Source organism: Pezoporus wallicus, unplaced genomic scaffold, assembly GCF_028554395.1.
Source record: "Pezoporus wallicus isolate ANWC-B61680 ecotype Strahan unplaced genomic scaffold, APGP_CSIRO_Pwel_v1 contig_8090, whole genome shotgun sequence".
NCBI classification, from domain to species: Eukaryota; Metazoa; Chordata; class Aves; order Psittaciformes; family Psittacidae; genus Pezoporus; species Pezoporus wallicus.
In genome coordinates this window covers 974,900-1,002,564 of record NW_026642841.1, presented here as the reverse complement: position 1 = coordinate 1,002,564, position 27,665 = coordinate 974,900, and the positions used below count along the sequence as shown (strand labels likewise).

The 27,665-nt window shown below is 50.1% G+C and overlaps 1 protein-coding gene across 3 annotated transcripts in view; it reads left to right on the top strand.

Moving 5' to 3' along the window:
• The first annotated feature begins 3,893 nt into the window (after positions 1-3,893).
• The window catches only part of TOX2 (TOX high mobility group box family member 2), a 136,414-nt gene continuing 112,642 nt past the window's right edge, over positions 3,894-27,665 (top strand). For 2 of the 3 annotated variants that reach the window (XM_057432352.1, XM_057432350.1), the window contains exon 1: positions 3,894-4,079. In XM_057432352.1, the coding sequence (XP_057288335.1) occupies positions 3,978-4,079 (102 nt within the window). In that variant the 5' untranslated portion in view covers positions 3,894-3,977. Of the gene's footprint in view, positions 4,080-21,310; positions 21,370-27,665 lie in introns of all 3 variants that reach the window. The other variant, XM_057432351.1, reaches the window with a different exon arrangement.

The following is a 27,665-nucleotide window of genomic DNA, read 5'->3' as shown; positions in this document are numbered from 1 at the left end:
CCTTGGTCCCCTGTTTGTGGTTCCAAGGAGGTGTCTTGCTGGTTGATGGCTGGGCCATTGAGCCACTTGAAAACTGCTCCTCTGAGGAGGCTCTGCACCACTTCTCCCTGTCCCTTTTGGCACTTGGCTCCGCATGGAAGACACCACCAGGGCACGCCATGGTGAGGAAAAGGCTCTGCTCAAGCCCCACAGGCGGATCTGTGCTGCAGTGGGGAAATGTGGTATCAGTGGCTGAGCACACTCCACCTCCCTGGAGGTTTAGTCTTTATTTCCCCTCTGTCCTAGGTCACCCTTGCAGTGAGAACCCCCCAAAGGGTGCTTCTTTGAGATCTAACTGGCCTGAATTATTCCTACAGGTTATGTTGGTGCCAGTGATGGGTGCATAGGCTGCGGCTGAGCCCTGCGATTCTTTGTGCTGTTGGGATGCTCCTTGCTTGACTGTTGATACCTTGACATGAGTCTCCGCGGCTGACAGGTAAGACCTGTCCAGTGTAGACATCACCAGGAGAGAGCCAACATGTTGTCATCACGAGGCTCAGCATCCACCTGCTCCAATGGCTCCTGTGGAGCTGGGCTTTCCAGGGATGCTCAGCCACCCTCCTGTTGCCACCAGCTCCAAAAAAGGAGAGGCTGTTTTCTGTATGACCCGCTGGGAAAGACTCAGAGACAGGATAGATACCAAAAAGTGGGGTTTGGGTGAAATATCTGCATTCAAACACATGCACTGGAAATTCCTCACCTTGGGAAAAACCTTGCAGGTGCCTGAATTCATTCAGCTCTCTCAGTGTGGACAACAGTGAGAGATCTTATAGTGTAATGAGGGCACATTGCTACTTCCTGAGCTCTGCAGCAATCCAGACATGGGTGACACAGCAGGAGCACGTCTGCTCTGTGCATACACCTTCCGGCATGGAGCTCAGGAGCTGCAGCCATGCTCACCAGAATCTTGGGCAACACCGGTTGTACATTTACAGTGCCCTCAGGGCAGTCAGGCAAGGCCGTGCTGCTCAGGTAGGACATGAAGTGTGCTCTTCATATGCCAGGAAGAAGCTCTGCACCATTAATGCTGGGCTGCACCCCCAGAGCGTGAGCAGCAGCTCAGGGAGGGGATTCATTTGCTGTGCTCTGGGGAGACCCCCCCTGCAGTGCTGATCCAGCTCTGGGGCAGCAGCACAAGAGGGATGTGGAGCTGTTGGAGCGAGTGCAGAGGAGGCCACGGAGATGCTGTGAGGGCTGGAGCAGCTCTGCTCTGGAGCCAGGCTGAGAGAGCTGGGCTGGGGCAGCCTGGAGAAGAGAAGGCTCTGTGATTTGATGTATACCTCCGCCTTGGCAGCGAGGGGCTGTATAATGCTGTTCCTACACAGAGAAGGACGCCAAAATGCTGGAGGAAAGTGGGAGTTCAAACAAATCTGCATCTCCTGGTAGATTCCCCACTTGCTCTATGGGGCAGACAAGGGACAATATACATTGAAATATGGATAAAAACAGGCTGAAGAAGGATTTAACAGCAGGTACAAGCTGGGGGCTTCCTGAACACATGGCAAGCCTGGGCAGGTCCCTCTGGTGCAGTAGGAGATGCTGAGGCACGGGCAGAGGCTGGAGGCACATCATGACATGTTATTCTTCAGGCCCTGGTCAAGGACTGTGCCAGGAAGCCAACCAATGCTCAGCTTCGCTGGGTTCTGTTCTTCTGACAGTCTAACAAGCAGAAACACTGGAGACACGAGGTGAGCTGTAAGAACATTTGTTTGATGAGGAGCGTTTCCTCTGCCAGCTTCCCTTGGCATACATAGATGTAAAAAAAAAAAGCATTATGATATTAATAGCAGTAACACTTTGTGGTGATGGGTGTTTGAGCTCATTCTCTGTTTGAGGTCTAACGAAGGCAGAGGAACGTGCAAAGTTTGACAGGGCTCGTTGTAAATCTCATGCTCTGGGGATCTGAGGAGGCAGGAAGGAAACGGTGCTTCGTGTGGGAAAGATGAGCTCTTAAAATGGTTTGAATAAGACCGTTGTGGGGTCTTGGGCACTGGGAAGAAAGTGGTTTGTATCTGCTGAGGAGTGGCTGTAGGTTTGGGGCTGAAATGTATTGATTTTTGTAGGAAACAACAGAATTAAATCCTCCTGTAAGTGAAAAAGCCAATTCAGCCTTAACCATAAAGCTGCTAGCAATGACTCCACAAATATATGGAATATAATAATGATGATAATTATTAAAGATAATAATACACTAAAGCCTTGCTAATGACTCAGAGGCTGCTTACTAATTACTGCATTTGTGGATAAACAAGCCAGAATAATGCCTCACAAAATACACTTTGTTCCATTATTTTGACAACTCTCGTTTAGTTTTAATTATTTATACTCCATAATATACCAGTCACTCTGCCTGGGAGGGTTGTGCAGAAAGAATGAAGCTCTAATAATTTGGTATGTCAGTATTTGCTGGAAGAGGGAGGGAGGAAACCAGGATGTGTGCAGATCAGTTAAGCACAAAGTTGTCATCCAAAGTATTATGTCTCTATAATGCATTTGACCAGGAGCCCTTGGATCCTCATGGAGAACTCCCAGAAGCCGAGCCTGCTGAAGGCCTGATGCCGATTCTCCTGAAAAATCAAATGGTTTAAGAAATAACAATAAAAGTGAAGTAGTTTTCGTGCCCAAATCAATTTTTAACATCAAATCAATATTTTTTCCACCATCACAAGGGCTAAAAGTTTGGGTTTAGTTTAAATGTGAGCTATGATTTTTACATAATCACTTGATTCCCAGAGCTGGCGTTCCCTCCAGCCCCCAGCCCACCTCCCCTCTCCCAGTGTTGGCCACACTCTTGCAATGGAAGATGCTTGTGGAAGAACTCGGCATCAGTTTAGCTCAGTTTGCCAGCCACAGAGAGTCCTGCAGGGTGCGTGTTGCAAGTGTCACGGTGTTTGCAAAGAAAAAAAGGCCATTTCCATCGGAGATTTGCCAGCAAACTGGCGCTGTCAGCCCTCTCCTAGCTCTCTGTGAGCATATGGATCAGTTGCAGTAACTCACTGCATCTGGGAGTGGAATAACATACTGCAAGAATGCTCCGTATATGATAGTATGCTCCACTGGGCTGGTTCTCTAAGGGGCCTGTTGTGAGAAGGAAGAAAGGGATATTGCACAGAGCCTGCAGCGTGTGGCAGGAATGGGAGAGCCACACATACCCCAGGGCCACCCTGCACACCCCAAAGCATCCTTCTTCCCCATGGGATTTGGGCTTTCCACACCAGTGTGGGGACTGGAAGCGCTGCTGGCTGGCAGTGGATGACCGCTGCTCCTCCAACAGTGGGGTCACAGGGGGAGGTGGCCTGGGGTGGTGGGAGGCTTCAGGTCTGCACGCCTTGAAGCCAACACTGGTGCTGGAGGCTGAGACCGGCTTTTCTCTGCTGAAGGAGAGGGTGTCGGGAGATGTAGGTTCTGCAGGAGCGAGGCCCCTGCTCCAGGGTCGATCGGCACGATGGGAAGCATCCCTCTCCAGGGCTGGGCACCAGGAGCTGCGCAGGGGAGACAGGAAGCTGCTTGGCACCGTCCCGTGTTGCGAGGAGGCCAAAACCGGGCACGGTGAGGGGCAGAGGAGACGCGACAAGGTCCGCACCAGCCAGCGGGAGCCGGTCTCACCCTCGGTCTGCCGCTGCCCCGGCGGCTGCCGCAGCCTTGCCCTGAGCGGGTGGGCTGGGGCCGGGGGCTGCCCGCCCGTCCTCCCCCCTCGCAGGCGCCACTGAAGGGCTCCAGCCCCTCCGGTGCCGGTGCCGCCGGGGGGAGCCGCCCGGCCCCGCCACGAACAATAGCGGCCCCTGCGCGGGGCGGTGCGGAGCGGGGCGGGCCGGGGGCCACCGCCCGCCCCCCCGCCCGCCCCGTCTCCGCCCCCCGCGCCAGAGGCACCGCCGCCGTCACCGCAGCCGGGTCCATGCCCGCTGGAGCCCCCGGCTGCCGCCGCCCGCACCCCCGGCATGGACGTTCGGTTTTACCCCTCCGCACCCACCGCCGTGGGCTCCCTGCCTGGCGCCGACCCCACTTGCCTCGGGCCGCTGGATTATTATCACTGCAACAAGGTACCGGCGCGGCGGAGCCCAGCGCGTCCCGCCGGGGATGGGAGCGGAGCGGGGGGAAGAAAAGTGCCGGCGGCGGCTGGCTCCTGCGGGAGGGAATTTTGAAAGTGGTCTGGAAGCGGAGCGGGAAGAGCCGTCGGGTCCCGGCCCCGGCCCCGGCGGGGCGGGGGAGCCCGAGCCAGCGGCGCCGCTCGGGGCAGGCTGGGAGCGGTCGCGGCTCTTCGGGGCTGTTTTATTTCTGCCATCGTGGGTTTATTTCGTGTTTTTCCCCCGGGAGCGCTCGGCCCGGAGCGGGGTCCGTGCGGACTCGGTTGTTGTGGTTGTTGTCGGGCACTTTGCTGGTTGTTGTTGTTGTTGTTGTTGTTTGCTGAGGTGTTTCGCACCTTGTTTGCGGGGCTGCGGAGCTGCCGCTCTGAGGTTACCGGTACCTCCGGGTCTGGTTTGGGGTGCGGGCTCCCGGAGCACCAGCCCGGCGGGGAGAGGTCCCGGACCTGCGTTTTCCCCGCTCACTGCAGCCGCAGGGCAAAGCACCCAGTTCTTGTAACGAGAGAGGGACCCGCAGGGGACATTTGAGAGCGAGGGAGGTGCTCTAGGAAATTTCCTTCATCTCGGAGGAGACGAACGGAGGGGATGGATGCTCTGCTCCGCGGATGAGGAGTTCTCCGAGTGCCGCCTGTGTTGGTGAACAGCGCTGAGGGCTCGTCAGCGAAGCTTTAGGAGTCAGAGTCCTTTGGAGGACCGAGACATGCCCCCGGCTGCATCCTCCCGGTCCAGCCTCGGGGAATCGCACTGATAAAAGTTAATAAAGGGAGGAAAATGCTCTCCTGCGTGGGGACTGCAGCTCGGGGTGCTCTCGGCTCCGGCCTCTGTTGTGGTACTTCGGGATCAAACTCTTTAGAAACAAGAGGAAGGAAACCTATGCGGCTTCCCAGAATCAGCACGTTAATCTTTACGTGCCAATGTATGTATTTAAGTGTTCTCCATCATTTGGGCTATCTCTTTTTATTAAGCTATAGCAAACCTCAGCGTTTGTGTTTATTTTGATATGCCTGATTAAGCTGAAAGGAAACAACTTAAACTGATTTCTTCTGCACCCTCGTACTGCTCGTTTTAAACTGGTTTATTACTATTGTCGTTGCTCTTAAATTGCTAAATAAACTCTTAAAATACTATCGAGAGCCGGGTCACCTGGGAGCAAGTCGGCCGCGCCGCTGAAACGGCCTCCTGCAAAGAGTGTGAAAGCTGGAAGTCCGGGATCGTGTGAGCGTGAGCCGCTGGGAGCTGCGGCACCCCCAAATCCTGCTGGCTTTAGGGACTCGGGTTTACCAAGAAGTTGTTAGATGTGAACATCGCTTTAGTTTGTTTCCCAGTTTTCCGTGTGGGAGCTGGGTCTTGCACGCAGAACCGCGGGCCCTGCCATGGCTCGGGCGCCCTCAAGCAGCTCCCACCCGAGCCTTGGGGCGCACACACGGGCCCCCACATCGGCCGCTCATCCGTGGCCTGAATCCCTGAGATAAGTCCCGGATTAGGCGGTCTCAGTGGATCGGAGGGTCCTCGCTGCTGCGCGGTGCTGCAGCGGGAGATGGCATCTTCGGGGTCTGCAGCGAGCACAGCCCTGGAGAACGAGGAGTGCGTTTCCCCAGGGTGGACGGGACACCCGAGAGGAGCACCCCGGTACTGACCACTGCCACCAGATGCTGCTGTTGCCACTGCTACAGAGGATCTTGAGGCAGCGGGAGGAAGGAAGTGACTTACCTTTTCTGATATTCAGGGCTCTCTTTATTTCCTCTTTTCTGAGTTATCAAATATCATTGGCTTGTGCACGTTTCTCTGTGGGATGAGGCTGCTGGAAGGAAGTCGGAGATGAAATGGGTCGACTTTTCTTTCCTGGTCGAATGCAGGTAGAACAGTTTTACCTTCAGCATCACAGCATGGTCCAAACCTATTGCCTGCTGCCTTCTCTTCAGGGAGCTTCTCCAGCCGGTGCAGGGTGCTGTATGGCTGAGGATCACCACCAGCACTTCATTACCTTGTGCTCACTATGGAGAGTGCTGCCTCATGCTTCTTGGAACTGCATGGGACCCTGTGGGAAACTCCAAAACTCACACTGGTCCCAACCCCATCACTCCCATCCAGTGCTGGTGCCTCATCCCAGAGCTGGGCTCAGCCAGTGTCTGCCTCAACACATTTCCACTTAAAAAAGCTACAGAGGAGGGGAGGGTGGGCTGGAAAAATCCGTTCTCCTGCTACTGCATGCAGGTATCCCGGATGAAATCCATCTTTACGAAGGACCTGGGCAAGAAGCACTTACAGGCTCTTCACTGTCCTCCCACTTCACCAAAGGTGCTTTAAAGCCCTTCAGTTTAAAGGCCTTATTTTGTGCAGGTTCAGCTTGATTTTTCCCAAAAAGGTGCTTTGTTTATGTCTTTATTTATTGGGGGTGGAGGCAGAGAGGCTGGGAGAGGTTGTGCAGTGTCACTGGGTATAAATAACTGGCTGAGAGCAGGGCAAAGCTCTGCCTGCACACCCCTCACCAGCAAGCTTACCGGGTAGATGTGCTTTAGCCCAAAGCATCCTGAAATGTTAATGTGATTGGTTTGTGCACTTACTGAACATCATATTGTTACTGTGAGGTCTGTGAGCTTGCCTGCATGCTGCAGCAAGCCACAGTTTCTCTTTGCAGCTACAGAGGTGCCTATTGTGTATCAGCATTTCCATTTTTAAAAGGACAAGGGATGTTTAGAGGGATAATGAAATGGGAGCGTGCGTTCAGCCAAGGCATGCCCACAAGAAGGGTATTTGTACCCTTTCTTTAACTGCTTTCTGGAGCTTTCTAGAAGGGCTGGCCACTGGGAGGGAATGGTGTGGGGGAGCAAGGGGCTGGACACCCATGGGTGGAGATGGCAGTCCCTCATGCCTCAGGCAGGGTAAGAAGGAGCCTTCCCCTCTGCTGAATGTGTTTGGGGTGTGTGTGTGTGGGGGGGGGGGTATGAATTGGACATGTTGGTGGCATTGAAGCAGGGACAAATGGATCCCCAGTGTGGGTGATCCCAGATGGAGCAGCTTGCCATGGGAGCTGGGAAGTGGGGCTGACCCCAAACTTCCCTGTACCTGGTGAGCTGTTGCTCACAGCCTGCAGGACTGGTGCTCCTGTGACCGGTGCAACTGGTTTATACAGTTGCACTGGGCTCAGCCCAAGGTACAGGGGTGACGTGGAGCACCTTCCCAGAGCCACCCAAAATCCTCCCTAGGGCATGCTGCAACCAGCATTCCCATGCCTCTCACCTCCTCCCCATGAGCTGAATCCAGGACCTGCTCCACCATTGGAACTGCACAGCAGAAACACCTCTCATGCATTAAGTCGTCAGCCACAAGGGACTGGGGAGGTTCAGCTGAAAGTGGTGCCATCTCTGCAGGGAGCCCTTGTCCACACTGTGACGCCCGTGTCTGCCATTGGCCTCCCAAGCCCCACGGAAGGGAGCACCTACCTCCCTTTTGGATTCCTCTTAAATATGGGCCTAAAGCCCCTTTGTCCCCTCTGGCTTTTCTCCTGGGGTGTTGGTACCTGCTGCAGCCCCCCTCCTGCTCCCTTGCTGGTGATGGGGAGCTTTGGCAGTGTCTCTCTGCTGCTGGGTGTTGTGATGGTGTTACAGCACAGGCAGCACAGCCCTGCACCACATAAGGGGGTTGTTGCTCTGGGCTGAGATATTTTCATATCCCGCCAGTTGCTTTGTGAAAATCTGGATTTTTTCCCCACTTCACCTCAAAGGAGACTATTTACATCTTTATTTCACAAGAAGTAAACAATGGAAAAATGCATACAGTTTTATAACACAGGGTTTGTTCTGCTCTCAGCAGAGCTCTAGCAGCGGGTCTGGTGTGCAGCTGATACACCATCAAGGATTTTCCTAGATCTTAAATTGTTTAGGTCCACGAAGTAAGAGAGGGAATTTTCCCTTTTCAGCCTTCACTTTTGCAAGGGAGGCTTATGGCAGGAATCTTGCCTGAGCACAGCACAGCATCGCATCCTCTTTCACACAGTGTGTGCTGCGATGCAAGAGGTGATCCTGCTCCCCAGGGGCATCTCTGGGGGAGTGAATTAACGTCTCTGTGTTTCTCCTGCAGAGACAAATTTCAATATACATTCTTCTTAGTGGCTTCTGGTGTTTCGATGCTCAGGCTTGGTTAGCATGATGCCTGATTTCCACTTAGGGCAATGACTGATGGGAGGAGAAGGGCCCAGCCTGGGAATACATAATCCTTGTGGAGCAAGCACAGTGCTGTGACACTGGGAGTACCCATGGGCACCTCCAGCAGCTAATGGGAGAGACGTGCTGGGGAGGGCTGTTAACCCTGGACCGTTCCTGTAGGATTCATCAGCACCATCAAAACTTGTCCCAGATCTTTCTAATAGGGCTCTGTGGCTTTACATCTCTGCACACCCCCTGTGGCTTGCCTTTTAGGCTGATAAATTGGTAAAACCCCCTGTTTTGCCAATACACCATCATAAATCATGGATAATTAAAATCTGTTGGTCATGAGATGAGTATTAATCTGCAACCACTGCTCTCTTAAGAACACTTCAGAAACAGGATCTGAGCTGCTGGAATGAGCCCGGTTTGATGTAGTGAATGTATTTCTGTGGAGCACTCTGTTTTGTTTTGACTTTTACCATCAATTGTACATTGCAGAGACAAACAGGCTCCCTTTTTCACTGCTCCAGAACTGCTTTGCTATTCTGCAAGATAAAATGAATTCTTTTCCTTTCTACTTTCTAAGCCAGCTTGGTTCTGAAGGAGCATAAATCCTTCTTTGGAGATGGAGGATTTTGGATGGGGAACAAAGTCCAGCAAATTTTTAATTTGGGGCCCATTTTATTCTCATTTGGCAGCTCCTGTGGATTTGCAAATGTGGATTTTTAAGTTTTTAGGCCCTGAATATGGGCAAGGGCTTCCTCTGACAAGTGTTTGAGCCACTCACTGGGACAACCCTGCTTTTTCCAGAGCCATCTTTGATGGGCTGCACAGCAGAAAGCGTTTGAAGCTCCATTTAGCCTTAGGCTTTAAGTCAGGGATTGGGAGCTAAATAATGAATGCCCATCCATTCATAGAAATTGTTGTTCTCTCTGTGTATGCAGAGGGCAGCCTTTAATCTGGATGTTTTTGGAACAACGGGAGATATTTTGAAGGCCAGTCTGGCTTGTGTATAACCACATGTTTGTTGAGGCCAGTTCCGAATAACCTTGTCGAGGGCCTGATCCGTGAAGTCCTTGTAGCAGAGGAGTCATCACGAGACCAAACACTGAAGATCACAATCGTGCAGGTTTCTCTGATTCATTTACGATGCTTTGAATCAGTTATAAACATTACCTCCTAAATCAGCGGTCCAAAGCCCATTGCATTATTACCATGGGGTAAATCCATGTACATCTTTGGACTTACCCCTCTGAGCTTGCAACAGGCACCAGGATCAGGCTGTGCATCCATAATGAAGAAAACATTCTGCTGATAAATTGTGTTTTGCTTATAACAGATCAGAGCATCCCATAGCTTGTATAGTGCGTGGCTGCTGCTTGCTCAGGGCGGTGGGGAGAGCATTTCTAACCCTGGCAGAGCTCCTCCAGGGCTCTGCTTTTGCCAGCTGTAATAATGGGTGCTGCTGGCTCCTTTCCTGCTGGTTGGTGTCACCTCATTGTCATCAGATTTCTGCAGCAATTGCAGAAAACCCCCTATTTTCCTTCTGCCTTCCCTTTGCATCTCTCTGCTGCTGGATACCAGGAGCAGGAGGTGAGGACTGCTCCTGCCTGAGCTGGAGCATGGTGTGCTAGGGAGGTTATCCCTGTAGGTGCACAATTGTTCCCTATTACCTTTGTGCTCATCTGTTCGGGGTTTTTTTTAGCAAAACGAGCTCTAAATGCTTTTACCATAAGTTGGGTTATATCTTTCAGTATAAATGAAGCATATAATTGTGTTTTCTTAACAGCTCTACATTAAAAATAAGTTATGTGCTGCTAATGTGTTTTCCTTGACAGTTTTCCATCCAGTGAGTGCAAGGCTTCTGTCTGAAGCTGTTGTGCACCTCCCTCTCTGCCTCTTCTTCCTATGTTACTCTGCGTTTCTCAAGTCGGGGTAAAGTGTTAGCGTGATTCCAGCTTTGATCCCATTAATTCCTAATTGGAGGTTTGAGCTCTAATGTTCCACCCCTGTGATTTTACACACACGTTTTCATGTAATTAAAGCCTAGACTGGGGGATGCACAGTTCAGCTGCAAGGGGGAGAAAATGTGCAACAAAACTTACTGAGACATCTGATCAAGCCACTCAAAAAGCCCCAAAGTGCTTGAAAATGGTGCTAAATTGCCTGGGTTTGCACTTATAGGACCAGATTTCAATATTTTAATCATCTGCATCCCCCCTCCTCTTTCTATTGTTTCCTTCTGGTGGTTTTGTTCTGATGGATGCCATTTCTTCTTTGAAAAATGGCATTGGCTGCTGCGTTGCCTGCAGGCAAAAATCTTTGCATTATGCCACAGAATCTCTCTCCTCCACTGTAATGTCTTGCGCTGATTGGGTGACCTCCGCAGATATAATTAAATCTCTTCCGGACACCGTGTGGTTTCAGTTCAGCTCTGAGGCCAGTGTAACTGGTAGAGAAGTGTTAAATTAGGGCCCTGGACCACTCATTGTTATTATGGGAAGATTCTTTGAGCACTGGTTTATGCTGGTTGCAGCTGCACGTGGCTTCTGAGAAGCCTTCTCTGCAGAACTGGGGTGGTTTTGGTCTGAGGCAGTTTCTTGACCTCTAATTGCAGCCTGGACGCAGGAGGCTGGATCACACAAGTGTTGAAAATGGGGACACTGTTTTGTATTTTCTGTTGGTTTAAGGGCCAGCCTCTTGCTCTCATGGTGCTTTTATTTTTTCCCTGTGTTTTCTTTAACCTGTGTTTTGATGCTGCGAGGGCTGGAGCAGCTCTGCTCTGGAGCCAGGCTGAGAGAGCTGGGCTGGGTCAGCCTGGACAAGAGAAGGCTCCTGAAGGGGAGACCTTAGAGCAGCTCCAGTGCCTGAAGGGGCTGCAGGAAAGCTGGAGAGGGGCTTGGGACAAGGGCCTGTAGGGACAAGCCAAGGGGAATGGCTTTAACCTGCCAGAGGGGAGACTGAGATGAGCTCTTAGGCAGAAGCTCTTCCCTGTGAGGGTGCTGAGGCGCTGGCACAGGGTGCCCAGAGAAGCTGTGGCTGCCCCATCCCTGGCAGTGTTCAAGGCCAGATTGGACCCAGGGGCTTGGAGCAAGCTGCTCTAGTGGAAGGTGTCCCTGCCCGTGGCAGGGGTTGGAACTGGATGAGATTTAAGGTCCCTTCCAACCCAAACCATTCTATGATAAGGACCTCATGATTTAGCAGGAGCTAGACAAGGAGGGGTGGATGATAAAACTTGCTGCAGCTCTGCCCTGAGTCCATCCTCCTGATGCCCATCTTCAGTTCCGCACAACTGAAGCCTCCAGTCACTGTCCTCCCTTTCATCCAGGTTGCGCTTCCCGAGGACTGTGCTGTGCATGTGGATCCTGTTCCCCCTCAGCAGTGGCAACGAGTGGTTTTTGTTTTCCTATGGGATTAACTGGATCCCATCAGCAGGTTTTTCTTCCTGTAAAACCTGCCTGTGACTCAGAGTTTCCATTCCCATCTGGACTAAGGGAGGCTCCATCCCCTTTCTCCCACCTGCCTGCCTGCACACTGCACTCCTCTTCTTGGCTTTAGAGAAAGCAGACATCTTCATCTCTTTTTTGCTTCCAGGGAGGAGCCTGTGCTTGCCTGTGGTCAGGGGTTGGGAGATAAGGATTGTCTTGTGTCCCTGCCATTTATTCTCTGTGTGAACTGGGCTGGGTCTCTGTCTCCAGTGGGTTATGTCAGGGTACCCAGGTATTTGGGAGTTATTTTAGGAATAATTTGAGCCATCCTGAGTGCTAAGCAACCATTGCAGAAGACCTGGGTCCTTGGAGAGGTGCACCCCAAGAGGCTTCTCTCTTCCAAAGACATGGACATCCACATTTATACCTATGAAAGTTCCACCTTTCCATCCTGATTTATGGAGTAGTTTATTCCCTGAGCATCTCCTCCCTCTCCCTGGGAAGGTGGTAGAGCTGTGCAGCTCATCAGGGCTTGTTAAGCTGATGGGAAACCCTGAAGTGCAATGGTTTCAATGTGAGGAAGCACCCTGTGTAGGGGAGGAGATGGGGCAGGCGATGGGACAGAGAGCTTGGTTTCACTGCAGCTTGTCCATGTGGGGAGCTGGAGGACCCCAGTCCTGCTCCTAGCAGCGTGCAGGCTGAGCATCTTTCTCCCCCAAAAGCTGGTCAGTGATGAGCTGTTTTGCTCCATCTCCACCATCACCTTGCCTCTACACCATGGGAAGATGCTGCCAAGGGCCTTCAGAGCAGGGGAATTCGGGAGCTCCAGGTCTCCTTGGCTGATGCTGCTTTCTGGCTCTGAATTAAAAGACTTTTTATTTGATCACTTACAGTTACTGAACCCTAAAATAAAGGTGATTGTTTTTTCTCTGTCAAAAATATAACATTTTAGATCCATTCCATATCTCTCATTTTCCACGGGGGCTTCTTTGAAGAGTGGGTTTTCTTCACCCTGGAAGAGTGATGTGTTTGTAGGGAACTGAGTTTCTAATTTCTAGTGTCAGAAGAGGGGCGGTGTGCCCCAGAGCCCTTAGTGAAAAGGAAAGAAACTTGGACAGGGTGGAAATTCAATTTATGAAAACTTTAGAGGGAGTTTCCTCTGGAAACGCTTAATTGAATGATCTTGGTTTGTCCCAGCTGATGCAATGGGCACAGACTGCGTCTGGAAGAGGGAAAAGCAGAAATACGGGAGGGGGAAACATGAACCACAGAAGCTGGGGCTTGCTGTAGCACTGGGAAGTCTGTGTTACCCCAACAGGATCCTGCTCTGTTTGTCCCTGTTAAAGCCAGGGAGGCAACTTTTCCCCTGATGTGTTATCTTGTCTCGCAATAGCATTCAAAGGAGAAGAAGAATGTGCTGTTAAAAATATCAAACTTTGGGGAATGGCTGCCAGACTTGACTGCTGATAAGCGTTGTTGATTGAAGATCAAACAGCCCTTGAAGGAAAAACCTTCCAGCAAGCACCATGGAGCTAACCCTGCAGCCAGACAGTGAGGTCAGGCAGGATTCAATCTGGGTATGTTTAAGAGCCTGTGTTGGAATTACAGTCTGGGCTCCTCCACCGCAGACGGACGTTGGTGACACAGTGGGCTTAAACCTGATAAATCTGTTCTAGCTGAGAACATTTATTAGATGCCAAGAAAACCAGAGTTATGTTTTCGTTATTAGGTGGTAGTTTTGTTGGGGGCTTTTTCCGCCTCCTTCAGATAAAGACCTTGCCCAGGAGGAAAGGCTGTGGGTCATGAAGTGAACTGAAGACCAGTGGCATGTGTTAACTAACTGACAACCTGTATTACTGTGTCAAGGTGGCAGATTAATTGTGGGTGGCCATCTGCTTGCAAAGACATTGCTCTGTCCTGGATGTACCAAACGGTACACGTGGAGTATTCAACTCTTTGATTTAAAACAGCCCAAAGCATAGGTGTTTTGAAAACTATGTTAAATCATGTTTTCCGCTAAGGGTTGGGCTTTGAAAGGGGGAAAATATGACTGAAATGGTCTTTCTAGTTTCATAAACCACCAGCCCTTTAAAACAGGGTGTAGGGCATGTAGTGGCCTTCATCTGGGGGAGGCCAAACCCTGGTGGGAATAACAACATGTAACTTGAGACATCAGTGGAAGCTGGGTACCACATTTGCATGAGAGCACAAAAGAAACAAATACGTGTTAAAAATCATAGCTGAGGCTGGAAGGAACCTCCGGGAGTGTATTTAAAATACTTCCAATTGTACCTTCTGGGATTGAGATGGCAGGGGACAAGAATATCAATATCCAGCCCACACCAACTGCAAGCCATAGATTTTCTGCCCTGGTCCAGTGAGAGTCTCAGTGGTGATGGCTGCAATCAGATGCTAAATAGGAAGTGGTAATAAAAAGGACTTTAGTTAGAATTAGTAAATGTGAAATGCCTCATCCCTTGGAAAACATGCAGTATTGACTGAGATTTAGAAACACATCCTGTAGGAGCAAGGATCCAGATTGCAGGCTCCAGAGCTGGCTCTGGCATCCTTTCCCTGCATGTATTACTATTCCTGTTAGAGTGCAGGGTTTCATTTATTTCAGTTTTTGCCTGGAAAGGTCACAGTGTGCAACTGGAGAGGAAACCAGTGAAGAGCTGGGAACAAGGGCAGCCCCATCCAAAACCATCATCCACTTCTCCCACTCCTGCACTGGGATGTCACATGCATGCAGCTTCCCCTCTCCCAGGCTGTGGACTGGGCTGGAGTCACACAAAGTCCCTTTGTAACATTCCTGCCATGTCCAGCTGCACTGGAAACCTGTTTTCGTTCTGGTGTTGGTGATATCTAAGGGCTTACTTCCCGAATGAGAGGTGCTGCACATTAAACCTGTGTGATAGAGAAGAACGTGCCCCAATTCAAGTATAACTTCTATAAACTCCCAGAGCAGAGCCTGGGTACTGAATTTCAGGGGATAGAGGCAGAATCTACATGTAAAGATGAGGCAGTCATTAACAAAACAGGATCCTTATATCACGGGCAAATCCAGCATTATAATGGAAACTTTTCTGATTTGAGTCTGATTAAGTCCTGTTATCCAGAGCTGCTCTCCAGGAGCTGCATGTGAAGCCATAGCTTCCTTTCCCATTTGCAGTTAATTGTCTGGGAAATGGGGATTTCAACATCCTCTTCTTGTTCTTCTCTTCTGAAGCTCAACTGGGGCTTCTCATTTGCCCCCTGTGTTGGAAGCCTTGGGTAGCTTGGAGGCAGGAAGAGCATGCTGCTGGATATGGGGCTTTAGCTTGTGTCGTCATCGTGCCATGAGCCCAGGGACGGTGCCAGCTGGGAAGGGACCCTCTGCTTGGCAAATAAAAGGTCTCGAGTGCAGGCTGCCTCCTTAGCAGAGTTATAGCAGGAAGGCTGCAGGACCCAGAGGTTTCTGAAGAGCTCTATGCCTCTTCCCAGCACTAGGTCACCAGGACAGAGTTATTTTTCCCTGTGTTTTCTTTAACCTGTGTTTTGATGCTGCGAGGGCTGGAGCAGCTCTGCTCTGGAGCCAGGCTGAGAGAGCTGGGCTGGGGCAGCCTGGAGAAGAGAAGGCTCCTGAAGGGGAGACCTGAGAGCAGCTCCAGTGCCTAAAGGGGCTGCAGGAAAGCTGGAGAGGGGCTTGGGACAAGGGCCTGTAGGGACAGGCCAAGGGGAATGGCTTTAACCTGCCAGAGGGGAGACTGAGATGAGCTCTTAGGCAGAAGCTCTTCCCTGTGAGGGTGCTGAGGCTCCGCAGGGCTCCTTATCCAGTGGGATCAGCATCTTGGTCCATGCCTGGGCATTGCTGAGCTCCACAATTAGCGTCTGTGAGGCCAGGGGTGGCTCGGCAGGAGCTGCTCAGCCCTCCCAGCTCGGAGCCCTGTGCCTGACAGCTTTCCCTGCGCTGTGTTTAAGTGGCAGAGGCTTGACTGGAGAGCCTTGATAAAGCAGAGAGCTCAGTCTGACGGGTGTGGGAAGGAGGTGAAAAAGGAAAGCTTAATTCCCTGCTCATCTCAGCCATGACTCAGGTTTCGTTTGCCATGCGGAGGTTTCCCCTCTTCCTCCCTGCTGTCCAAGTGTTGCTCCTCTTGCATTTGCTGTTTGTTTGCTTTCTAGCCTGGGGGCTGCTGCGAGAGGTGTCTCTTTGCTCTGCCGGCTGTTCCTGATGCTTCGTTTTCCTTGCTAATAGCAATTGTTCCTGCCAAAATCATTTGGTGGTGTTATGTAAACCTAGAATCACACGCTAACGCTCTAATCCGGGTGCTCCAAAATGCGCTGGATGGGATTCACCCCATCAGGCACATTGCACTGGAGTCCCCTTGGCTCTGCAGTCACCAGGGTGGGATGCCACCAGCCACAACATCCACAGCCAGCATCACCATGATCACTAGTGGCTTTAGTGGGAGCATGACCCTATAAGTCACTCAGGACTGGGATTTAAGCTGTTTGCAGAGCCTGGTACCTACACAATAAAGCTTGGTTTTGGCAGCAGGGTCTATGTTTGTGCTGTTAGGTTTGCAGCAGTGTGGCTGATGCCGTGTGTGTGGTTCTGTGCTAGCACCAAACTGCAGCTTCGTGCATCTCTGCCCCATCATGGTCCCTGGTCAAGGGCCAAGCCTGCTTATGCGGTCCCCATGCTCCAGCTGATGGATTTGAGCTCCTGGAGCATCTTCATGGAGATACCGTGTTCCTGCAGAGACAGAGAGTATGGGCCCTCCTCTGAAGTGTGCACGCTCTCTTGGTGGCAACCAGTTATTTACCTGGAAAGTGATGTTAACAAAAATCTTAATGAATTTCTGAGCAATGCTTAATATGATTTGGCAGGCAGAATTATTTAAAAGAGAGAGCTCCACCATTGCTTGTGCCCAACCTCTTCCCCGCACATGCCACTCTTTCTGAGATTAAAAAGAGATTAAATCCTGCTGAGCTGGCAGGTGATGCTGATGAGCGTTTGGAGGGGATTAGAGCAAATCCATTCCTCCTTCTGATTTAGCTCAAGATTTGAATTCATTGATAAAATTTGCTCAGGTTACATCTCTGAAACCTGCTCCACGCCAGTGAATCTGCAGGGGTGTAAATGAAGGCAGAACATGTTTCTGGTCCAGAAAGGCCAATGAATTAACCTTTATAAGATTCATGAATGTTTAAGATCCCTGTACGTCTATTCTTGTTGTAGTGTCCAGTTAACCCATGCTGCCACAGAATTAAAGGGTGCCTAGGCTGGCTCCTTGGCTGGAGGAACCTGGCCTGATGCTTCTGCTGCACTGCAGTATGGCTGTGAGATGCTCTGCAACAACAGACCTGTGTGTGCAGTATGGCCTATTCACATATCGCTTCAGTCTGAGCCAAAAAAATGCCATCTCTCAAACGAGGGATGAAGTGGAACGTGTTCAGGGACTAGATCCAGCCAATGCTGTGTTGGTATCCTGGCTGCTGTTTTTCTTCTGTGGTGGCCTGGCAGTGGGACTAGAGGCTAAAGAGGATGTTCTTGGGAGCCTCCAGCAGCTACTGGACCCTTTGGTATATCTGCATGCATCCTACAGCAGCAGCACAGGGGTGCTGGGACTCCACAGTGTGCTGTTACACTGTGCTCCAGCATCAAAAAGGTTTTCAGAGTGCTGAGACCTACCATGATGTCTGAGCACCCTCTGGGGAAGGAATTGTTCCTCAGCTCCATCTAAACCTGCCCTGGTGCAGCTTGAGGCCGTTTCCTCTTGTCCCATCCCTTGTTCCTTGGGAGCAGATCCCAGTCCCTCCTGGCTCCATCCTCCTGTCAGGCAGTTGTAGGGAGCGATCAGGTCCCCCCTGAGCCTTCTCTTCTCCAGACTGAACCCCCCAGGTCCCTCAGCCGTTCCCCATCACACTTGTGCTCCAGGCCCTGCACCAGCTCCATTGCCCTTCTCTGGCCCTGCTCCAGCACCTCAATGTCTCTCCTGTAGTGAGGGGCCCAGAGCTGAACACAGGATTCGAGGTGCGGCATCACCAGCACCCAGTGCTGGGGCGCAATCCCTGCCCTGGCCCTGCTGCCTCACTGGTGCTGGTACAGGCCAGGATGCTGATGGCTACTTGGCTGCTCATGTTCAGCTCCATCAATGAGCACCCCCAGGTCCTTTTCCATGAGCAGCTTCCTGTGAATATCCTGTGAACCCAAATTCCCAGCAACCGCTCAGGGAAGCTGTGGTGCCTCTGGAGGTGCCAGTCCCTGTGTGTCTGCTTGCTTCAAAGCCCCTTGGGCTGCAGCTGCGAAGGGAGCCCAGTGAAGTTTGGCTGCTGCCGTGGAGCTCTTTGCTGTCTCTAATTTGGTGACTTGAATCTCTCATGAAAGAGAGCACTGTCGATGTACTGTGGGCCAGGAGGAGCACTTATCCCCACTGTGATCTGAAGTTCCAGGCTCTCTACAATAGGACTAAAGTCTGAGATGGTCTGAACATCTGATGGTCTTTTTGCTTTCTCTGAGTTGCTTTGGATTTATACAGCTGTAACAGCACCCACAGACCCCTGCTGATCATTATAGATGTTGGTGGGATGGGTAGGTAAAATGAAGCTCAATGGTAAGTCACAGGCAACTCTGAATACTTTCAAGAACGTAACACTTGGGAATACTTTAGAAAATAACCTTCTTTTGTTTTTCAGTGTACCATTGGAATATAACTTTTCTAAAAGTAGGGGGAAACACAGCTTGAAACTAAATATATTATTAAAGAGAGCTTCCTTAAGCTCTGTCATTAAGCAAGAGGGTTTTGAGGCAAGGGTTTTCCAGTTTCCTTATCATGTTGCTGCACAACCTGGTGTGTGCCAATGAGTGTGTCTCCTTCAAGAGGGGCAAAATATGAAGTTAAATTCACCATATGGTGGAGGAGGATGTTTGGTATCCGCTTTTTGTGTGATGATGGTAGTTTGTTTAAAATCAAGTTACCTTTGTATTTGCTTAGTTTAACTTCAACCAGGAAAATAATGGCTGTTGTAATGTCTTTATTAGAGGAATATTGTTTTAAAGCACTTTGGGGTTACATTAGTTGAGTGCAAAATGAATTCCTGCTCTGGAGCAAATAAACCCCAGTGGGGCTGAATGCTGGGAGCTGACAGCTTGATGTGGGGATGTGCTCACAGACGGGTCTCCAGGGGCTGGTTCTTGATGGAATTCATCCCGCTCCTTCTCTTCCCTCCTCCCTTCGCTCACCTTAGTGAAGCAGCATCTCACCCCAGCACGTGGTTACGGCACCGACATCAAACTGGGAGGCACTGCGTGGCATGGGGGGGGCGGTATCTGGACACTCAGCCTGAGTGTGAAAGAATCATAGAACCAGTTTGGCTGGAAAAGCCCTTTAAGCTCATCCAGTCCAACCATTCCCAGCACTGCCAAGGCCACCACTAACCCACGGCACTGAGGCCTCATCTCCATGGTGAGTGAACCCTTGCAGGGACGGTGACTGCAGCCCTGCCCTGGGCAGCCTGTTCCAATGCCTGAGCACCCTCTGGGGAAGGAATTGCTCCTCAGCTCCATCTAAACCTGCCCTGGTGCAGCTTGAGGCCGTTTCCTCTTGTCCTAAGGCACCTAAAGGTGCCTGCACGTCCATGCCTGCGCCTCATCCTGAAGCATCCTGCAGATGCACACACGGTATGTGAGCTGAGGCTTCTCAAAGCTTGGCACAGGTTGGTTTTCAAGCAGCATCCAATGATATCATACAGCAAGCATTAGGAGAACAACATCTGGTAGCTCTGCTGTCTACATGCCCACTGCAAACAATTCTTCAGACCTGTGTAAACGTTCAGTTTAGTCACATAACAGTGTGGGAAGAGACTCACACAGTCAAGGCCACCTGCTTGCCTCTTTTTCTTTCACATAAAATAATGAGGATGGTGTTTTGTGTTCGGTTCTGTTTCCAGTGCAATAAGTGACACTTTAAAAGCAGCTAAATGCATTAGGAAGAGAAGTCAGGATCTCTTATTGCAGAGGTGTCAACAGTTTTATTTTAAGCTTAATGTTACAGTTAGCTCATTATCTCCACATTGTAAAACACAGGCAGGGAGGACTTGGATGCCCTGCTGGAGGGGTTAGTTCCTGGCTGTGGGTAGGAGGTGTTTCTTGGGAAGGGCTGTTCATGCAGATCTGGGCTCTGGAGCTCCTGTTCTGCAGCCCCTCACCCCAGCATGGTGGTTTCCAGTACTGGATGTGGCAGTGCCTCTCCTCTATCTGAAAGTGCTCAGAGCTGGTGTGAAGCCTTGAGAGTAAACATGGTAAAAGTGCTGTGCAAGCTCCAGCCCTGGCGGGTGTCACGGTGTGCCCGTAGGATGCAAACCTCCCAAACTGCAAGGGCCTTGAGCAGTTCACTGGAGTTGGACAGGGCCTTGAGCAACCTGGTTTGGTGGAAGGTGTCCCTGCCCATGGCAGGGGTTGGAACTGGATGAGCTCTAAGGTCCCTTCAACCCAAACCAGTCTGGGATTCTGTGAGAGGGTGATTCTGTGATAGGAAAGGTGACCACTGAACTGGTAACCACTGACTGCATGGCTTTTGCTGAGATCCTAAGCAATGAACTTCAGAAATGGAGCAAGGTCCATGTTGTTGGTGAAGATCATGAATTGTATGTCTGTCCTGAGTACACAGAAGCTATAGTCTGTGTGGGAAGGGTAGGGCTGACAGAGGCAATTTCCCCAATCCAGTGAATGGCCAAGGCTCTGCTGAGTGGTGGCATCAAGAGATGGCCCCCAACAGGGGCCAGCACACAGAAGTTGGCTTGGGTTGGGGTCTCTGCCTCTGCCCACTGATGGGGGAGCTGTGGAGGAGAGGAAGGGGTTAAAATGAATGCAGACTGTCCAATGGGCATAAGCATACATGTGTGAAGACTGACTTCTCTGTTGCATTGTGCTGTTTTCATACAAAGGATTGCAGGGATCCACTCTGGACCTCTCCAGAGACCCCGCTTCTCTTCCCTGTCCACACATGATGGGGAGTTCCTCCCTGGCATGAAAGAGGTGTTCAGTCTCCATCCAAGGGGCTGTGTCTTGACATTCCTTGATGGATGAAGCCTTTTCTGATACTTTGGGACTTCAGCTCGCGTTACCATCTTCACTGATCTTGGGCATCGCTTATATTTAACACTTGTTAAATTTGGTATGAGCTGACTTGATTAGCAAAGACAAAAAAGAAAGAAAACCTTAAAACATGAAGCCCAAGAGATGGGTACATTTAAGTGCTATTAAGGGGTTATCGGTAGTGTCCAGCTGTGTCTATTGATTCAGTTCTGCAGTCTGAGAAGCCCTGTGTCTTTGTAATGAGTGGCATCTGGTTTCTTCCATCTCCTCTACCCTTTCCTCTTTGCTTGTCCCACCTTTGCTTCAAGAGCCCTGCCAGCTGCATCCATGCAGACAAGAGGGAAAGTTGCTCTGAGATATCCATGCTTTGGAGAAGCTGTTGGACTGGTCAGAGCCCTACAGCCCCAGAGTGTTGAGGTACAACAGCTCCTAGTGCTGCTCCTACAAGTGTCATGAGGCTGCGGCCAGAGGCCAGGATGAGGGGCCTCGCCTGGAAGGTATTTGTTTACAGACTTCAGTTTGATCCCTCTGCAGCTCCTGCCACAGAGCCTTGATGATGGTGAATGCTTCTCTCCACCGAGTCACTTTGAGTGGTGAGTTAAATCACTGCAATTTTTTCGCCTCCAGTATTCAGTGTTCTGAGCTAAATTAGAATAGAAACCTTTTCCAACCGTTCCTTTTAATAAAGTATTTAGTTAATAGATGATGCATAGCTCACAAAGCTTGCAAGTATCTGACACGGGCTATCATAATATTATGATATTTAACAGCAAAACCTACTGCATTATCAACTTACCTCTATAGCATGGAGGAGGCAACAGCTGAGGCATAAAAACTAATGCTTCAGTATGACAGAGCTAAAATTGAACTTGGCAATTACCGCGTGCATGATTCGCAGTATTGTGAAGTGAAGCTACTATATAAATCAGCTCCAGTAATCACAGGGTTTAAAATTAGTCAGTTACTATTAACTCTGCCAGTGTTAGCATATGTTCGAGAATTATAGAAGTGAAAGGTATGGAATATCTAAAGTACAGGTTTAAAGTAAACCACTTGAACAAGCTCCCAGTGGGAGGATTTTAAGTTCATGCAGAAGTAAGGTTTTGGGTACTCTGAGAAAGGTTTGTGGAACATATTTAATTGCACATTGCAGTGTAATCTTTTGAATGCTTAACATCCTTCAGAAAGCACCTTTTCATGTTCCCAAAGACTTTCACAGTTCACAGAGGGGAGAGTGATGATTGAAGTTAATTTTTTCTCCCTTCAGGTTTTTTTTTCCTGAGCAGTGCTATTCAAATAGGCTGCAGAGCTCTTCAATGCCAGGCACAGAAAAAAGGAAACAGCAGGATAATGTTTTAAAATCATTATGGGGAAGTGAAAGGCTGCTCTGAGCACAGCACAGAAATTAGCAACTGCTATGATTGCTGAATTCTTATTCAATGCAAAATTCATGGAATTTGCTGCTATGGAAAATAAGGGAGTCAAGTTATTTAACAGGATTCTAAATTAGGTAGGGTGCACAAATATTTTAGGTGGGACACAGAGCTGTGTGTTGCTGTAGGGGACCGGAGCTGGGAGCAGCTCTGCTGGGTCAGATGGCTGCTTTTTGTCCAGCCCTGTCCCCTCGCTCCTTTGGTTCATGGTAACGTTTTCAACTTGATTTTTGAAGTGACACTGTTTGGGTCTTGGTGAGATGTGGCTGAAGCAGGGAGAGGGTAGGTGGCTGCCTTGCTACAGGGCTTGTGCCCCTCGCTCAGGCCTTGCTGCATCAGGAGGATGCGCAGTGATGCAATTCTGAAAGAGGTGCATCCAGTGTTAGAGGGATGGCAGAGGAGGAGATGGCACAAGTCCCCTGGGATCCCTCAGCCTGGCCTGGGCTGCTGCAAGCAGCTGCTGGAGGATGCTTCTGGCACTTAATCCCGTTTTGAATGCCTCAGTCCTTGGTTTCTCCCTCCCTGCACCCCATCCAGGGAAGGCAGGCAGTCCTCTGGTGAAGTTTCCCAGCTGGATGCTTTTCCTGCTGGTGAATCCAAACCCACATTTCCTTTACTTCATCCATAGTTCAAGCTGGTCCTGCCACACGCAGGCAACATCCCCTGTGCTCCTGCTGGCAGTTCCTATCCTTCTTTTCTCTCTTTCTGTGTCTGACCTTCAGATTCTAACATAAGTCATGATGACTTTTGTGGGCTTTCTTTTTCCGCACTTGCCTGTTGTCCATAGAGCTTTGTTCAGTTACAGCCACGTCTGGTTCCAGAATAGGCAACTTGTGTCTTGTTTCTAACTCCAGTGAAGTGGAAACGTTTCAGCAAATCTGTGCTTTAGTCTTTCTTTACTTTTAGTCCCCCCATGTGTCCTAATTATTTAGTGCAACTCATTCAGCCAGAGTTTTTGAAGATGCTCATGCTCTGGCAGGGAGAAAGATCAGATTAGACTGTCTTTTCTCTCTTTCTCCTTTTTTCTCCTTTCTTTCTCTCTCTTGCTTTTAAAAATAGAGAAATAAGAGGAGGACTCTGCTATTCTGGCAAGCAGCACGCAGAAAAATGCTTTGTTAATCACAGTGCAGCCTGATCAGGTGGAGAGATGGAAAAGTTAACACCGAGGCTGTTTGGGTGCTGATCCAGGGCAGCACCCGCACGTGATAACAGAGTTAAGTCTCTCTGAGATAAAGACTGAAGACTGTGAAGGTCACTGTGCACACATGAACCTATTTGCCATCATGTTGGGGGCTTTATATTTTGGAAATAGGCTCTGTTATTTGTCTCACCAGCAGGAAGACGTTACCTTATCAGTCCCAGATAAAACTTGCTGCATTCCGTTAAAGGCTTTTGAAATACATAATTCTCAATTGGCTGATACAGGGTAAATTGCCACCATTCTCTCTGCCAGTGACTTTAAGATTCACGAAGAATTTATCAGTACATTTAACACTTCCATTGGAACTCTATTTCTGAGGTTATGGAAATGAGCTACAAATGAAAGTCACAACTCAAAAAGCAGGAAACATGCCTGTAAGCGAGGAAAAAGCTGTCACTGGCATTGTGAAGAAAGAGAGGTATAAATAGGGCATTGGGTTAGAAAGCAGGAAATCTGCGTGCTGTGGGTTTTACTTGGAATTTCTTCTGGTGACCCTAGATAAGATTGTTAACCCTTGGCTCTGCAGACGTTTGTATGTGCTCATTTATGGGCTCTGCTTCTGGCTTTTGGGATTGTCTGCATGAGCTAACTCTCTGAAAGCGTCGCCACTCCATCAATCATGGGTGTGTGGTTTTCATGCTTAGCGAGGATCACTTCACCAAAGAGACTGGATTTCTCAATATTTCCTGTAGAATTTAGTCTTGTCCGCGCACTGCATGGCCTGGGGAGAGACAGTGAAGGGTCTGTCCTCGCAAGCAAGGAGGGGGATTGTGTCACAGATGTGGTGTCAGTTCCTGCTGCAGATGAGCTTAATGCAGTCGCTGACCACAACTCCAGTTTAATTTCACAGAGAAGGTAAAATAAATAGTTTAAATCAGGGAGAGTTTTTATATATCCATGGTGGACCCAAAAGATCCTTCCATGGGAACCAGTGCATGGGTACCCATGTGTGTTGGTCCTTGCTTGCAGCCTGCACAGAACCAGGGCTGTGTCCTGGGAGATGTAAAATCCCAGTTTCCAGAGACAGGCACGTTTCTGCCCAAAACACACTATGGTCTTACAGCCTCCTATCAGCTGCTGAGTGTGTAGCGTATCAGCAGAACATGATCTGGTATTTGTCAACCCTGTCTATATAACTTTGTTCAAAGTGGGTATTTTAGGGTTTTTTATGGCATACACCAGATACAGCAATAGGCAGGGGGGAAACCATCCGGGTGGGGAGTTGCAATGAGAAAGCCTAAGGGACAGGTAACAGATAGTTACTACTAAATGAGGCGCTGAGCAGCATCCCACCCGTGATAAGGTTAAGGGATGTATATTGCATCATGCCCTCTGCAGTTGGAGAGGCAGGTCTTGGAGCACCCTGGGTGTCTTGGGGCATCCTGAATGTGCCCCAGAGGGGATGCTGCCTGCCCTCCTGCCCATCACTATCTGGAGGTGCTTTGGATTTTGTAGTGATGTCCTGTTCCTGGGATGACCCAGCACTGCTCCACCAGGCAGCCAGGGGAACGTGGCCGTGGAGAAGAGCCATCCCACAGCTGTTAATGACTTAAAAACCATGCCGAGGCAAAAGCAATGTTGTGAGAAGGGGGCCTGGCCTCTCTGACACTGATGCCTTCAGTTCCCAAGCTGACACCTCTAGTGCATACGTAAGTCAGAGGGTCATGTGGGTCTGTAATAACATGACAAATAGGTATGATAGTTCTGACTGCTGCAAGCTATACATTTGGCCTGAGGAGTTATTTCAGGCTTGCGCAGTTTAAAATTGTCTCACAGCCTGAAATCACATCTCGAATAGAAATAATAGCCTCCAATCTCTGCAATCCCTGCCTGCTCTATAATAAAGAAATGGTGACTTCCCCAGAGGTGTCATCCCAGCAGCAGCACAACTGCTTCCCAGGAGCGCTGGCACCAAGGAATGTTTGTCTCACGGATGAGATGCAGGAATTGGGATGTTTCCACACATCTTATGACTATAAAAGTTGGTAATCGTAAGTTTTGTTGGTTTGGGGGTTTTATTTTGCTCTTGGCTCAGTTTCCTCAGGATTAGAGTATTAAAAATGAAAATGTGATGGATGCTGTGTACCTGGGCAGGGGGCACCGATCAGCTCTTAAAAGCTGAAGCTGAATCCTTGAGGGGAAACCATGAAGCATTCTCCATGTTTCTTGTCCTTTGATGTCCCTTGCCTCTGTGCACAGAATGATCAAATGGTTTGGGCTGGAAGGGACCTTAAAGCTCATCCAATTCCAACCCCTGCCACGGGCAGGGACACCTTCCTTGCTCCAGGCCCCTGCTCCCAACCTGGCCTTGAACACTGCCAGAGACCATCTCACTACGATGCTCCTGGTGCTTTCATAGGGATGTTCCTAGTGCCAAACCTGCACGATTGTGACTCTGCAGGGAGTGACTTTTCTGCCTTTGACTTAGAGCCCCAAAGCTGAGCATATTTGGAGAAGGCTTTACACTGCTTGCAGGGCCCTTTGCAGACGCTGTAGCTGAAACTGGTGGGGACAGAGCAGTCGGCCCCTTTGTAGGCAAAGCAGAATCTGTCTCGTCTGGGGCGCACGCAAACATTTGCTCTGTGGGCTGTGCTGCAGCGGCTCTTCTCTTGGTGCAGGTTGTTTTGTTTCCTGTGGTGTCTGTGTTGCTGTTGAGGCAGTTCCACAAACCTCCTGTTTCTCCCAGGGCTGTTTGCATGGCAGGTGTTTGCTGTGATAAAATATTGATGGGGAGGAGGAGGAAGGCAGGTTTTGTTCTCCGGCTGTCCCTATCTCTTGTTGGTTTTCAGGTGGGAGGTACAGAAGTGCCTTGGTTGATTTTAAAACCAAGGTCAAGATATCTAGAGAATTTGTAGAATTTGGGTATATCTGGGGTTTGGAGCAGATTGGAATAACTCTGTTAAATCCCTGCCTTTGCTACAAGTTGGAGCTGGATGCTGTTTGGGCAAGTGTTCCAGCCCCAGCAGTGTTCAAGGTCAGGTTGGGCAGGCGGGTTGGAACTGGATGATCTTAAGGTTGTTTCCAAGCCTAACCATTCTATGATTCTGTGGATAGAGGAGCAGGGCAGAAGGTGTGGTGGGCAGTGAGGTGTCCCAGGATGCATGTTGGGCATTCAGCACTGTGCCTGTCTGTGCTGCTGTCTTGTGCTGCCCTGCCAGCATTGCTGGTCTTCCAACACCCCAAACGCAGCACGTTCCTGCTCATGGTGCCTTTGTTGATGTCATCAAACTGGAATAAAAACTGGAAAAGCATTATAAAACCCTATGGACACAAACCTCTGGACTCCTTGATGGGCAGAGCTGCCCACTGACTGCCTGGATCCTTCCAGCGCAGGATGAGAGCTCAGCACACTCCCTGCCCACAGTGTGCACTGGCACAGGCTGAGCCCCGAGCCTTCACCTGGCACGTGAGGGAAGGGCTGGTGGCTCTGTGGGGGTCAGAGTCCCATTTGGTGCTTGAGCTGGTCCTGTGAGACGTGCTCCCTGAAAGACCGTTGCACAGCAGGAGTGGTAGGTGAGAGGAGCAGGCAGCACCGAGGAGGGAGGATGGTGAAAGGAGACTTGAGGGAGGCAGGGACAACGAGCTGCACTTCTTTGTATTTTAGACTCTGCATTGCTGCTGTGGTGCTTTTGCCCAACCCTCTCCTGCCTTTTCTTCCTGCCTGGTCTTCCTGCCAGCTCTGATTTTCTGCCCCGGCAGGCTGAGGCTGTCCCAGATGTAACTAAAGATGGAGCATAGTGAGGAGAAGGTGATTTTGCTTTTATGCTTCTGTGATAAATGGAGTATAAGGTGATTTTGTATTCAACAGAGATGCTGAGCATTTAATACCAACCTATACCCTGCAAGAGAGCTTCTTCCCTGACGCTGCAGGTGGCAGGTTGAGAAGCCAGGATCTTGCTTAATCACATTACTCCTGTATTTTTTCTGCAGAGAAGTATGTAGGATGCTTCTTTCCCCTTCCTGAAGAATGATAAACTCACCTGGACCAGCTGCTTTGTGGGGTGTTGAGCAACATCCATATGCCCATGGGGAAATCAGGGATAAAGAGGGGAAAACATGTAGGACAGGTGCAGTGTGGAGTCTCTTCCCTGGCAGGGAATGAAGGAGGAAGGTCACTGCACCAGTTGTGGGACCGGGTGGGTCTGAGGAGAGCTGTGGAAGGGGATCACTGGGTTGCAAAAGTCTGGGTGCCCTCCAGTAGGGCCAGTAAAGCTGGCTGGGAGGCTGTGCCTTCAGGTGGGCCGTGTGCTGCAGG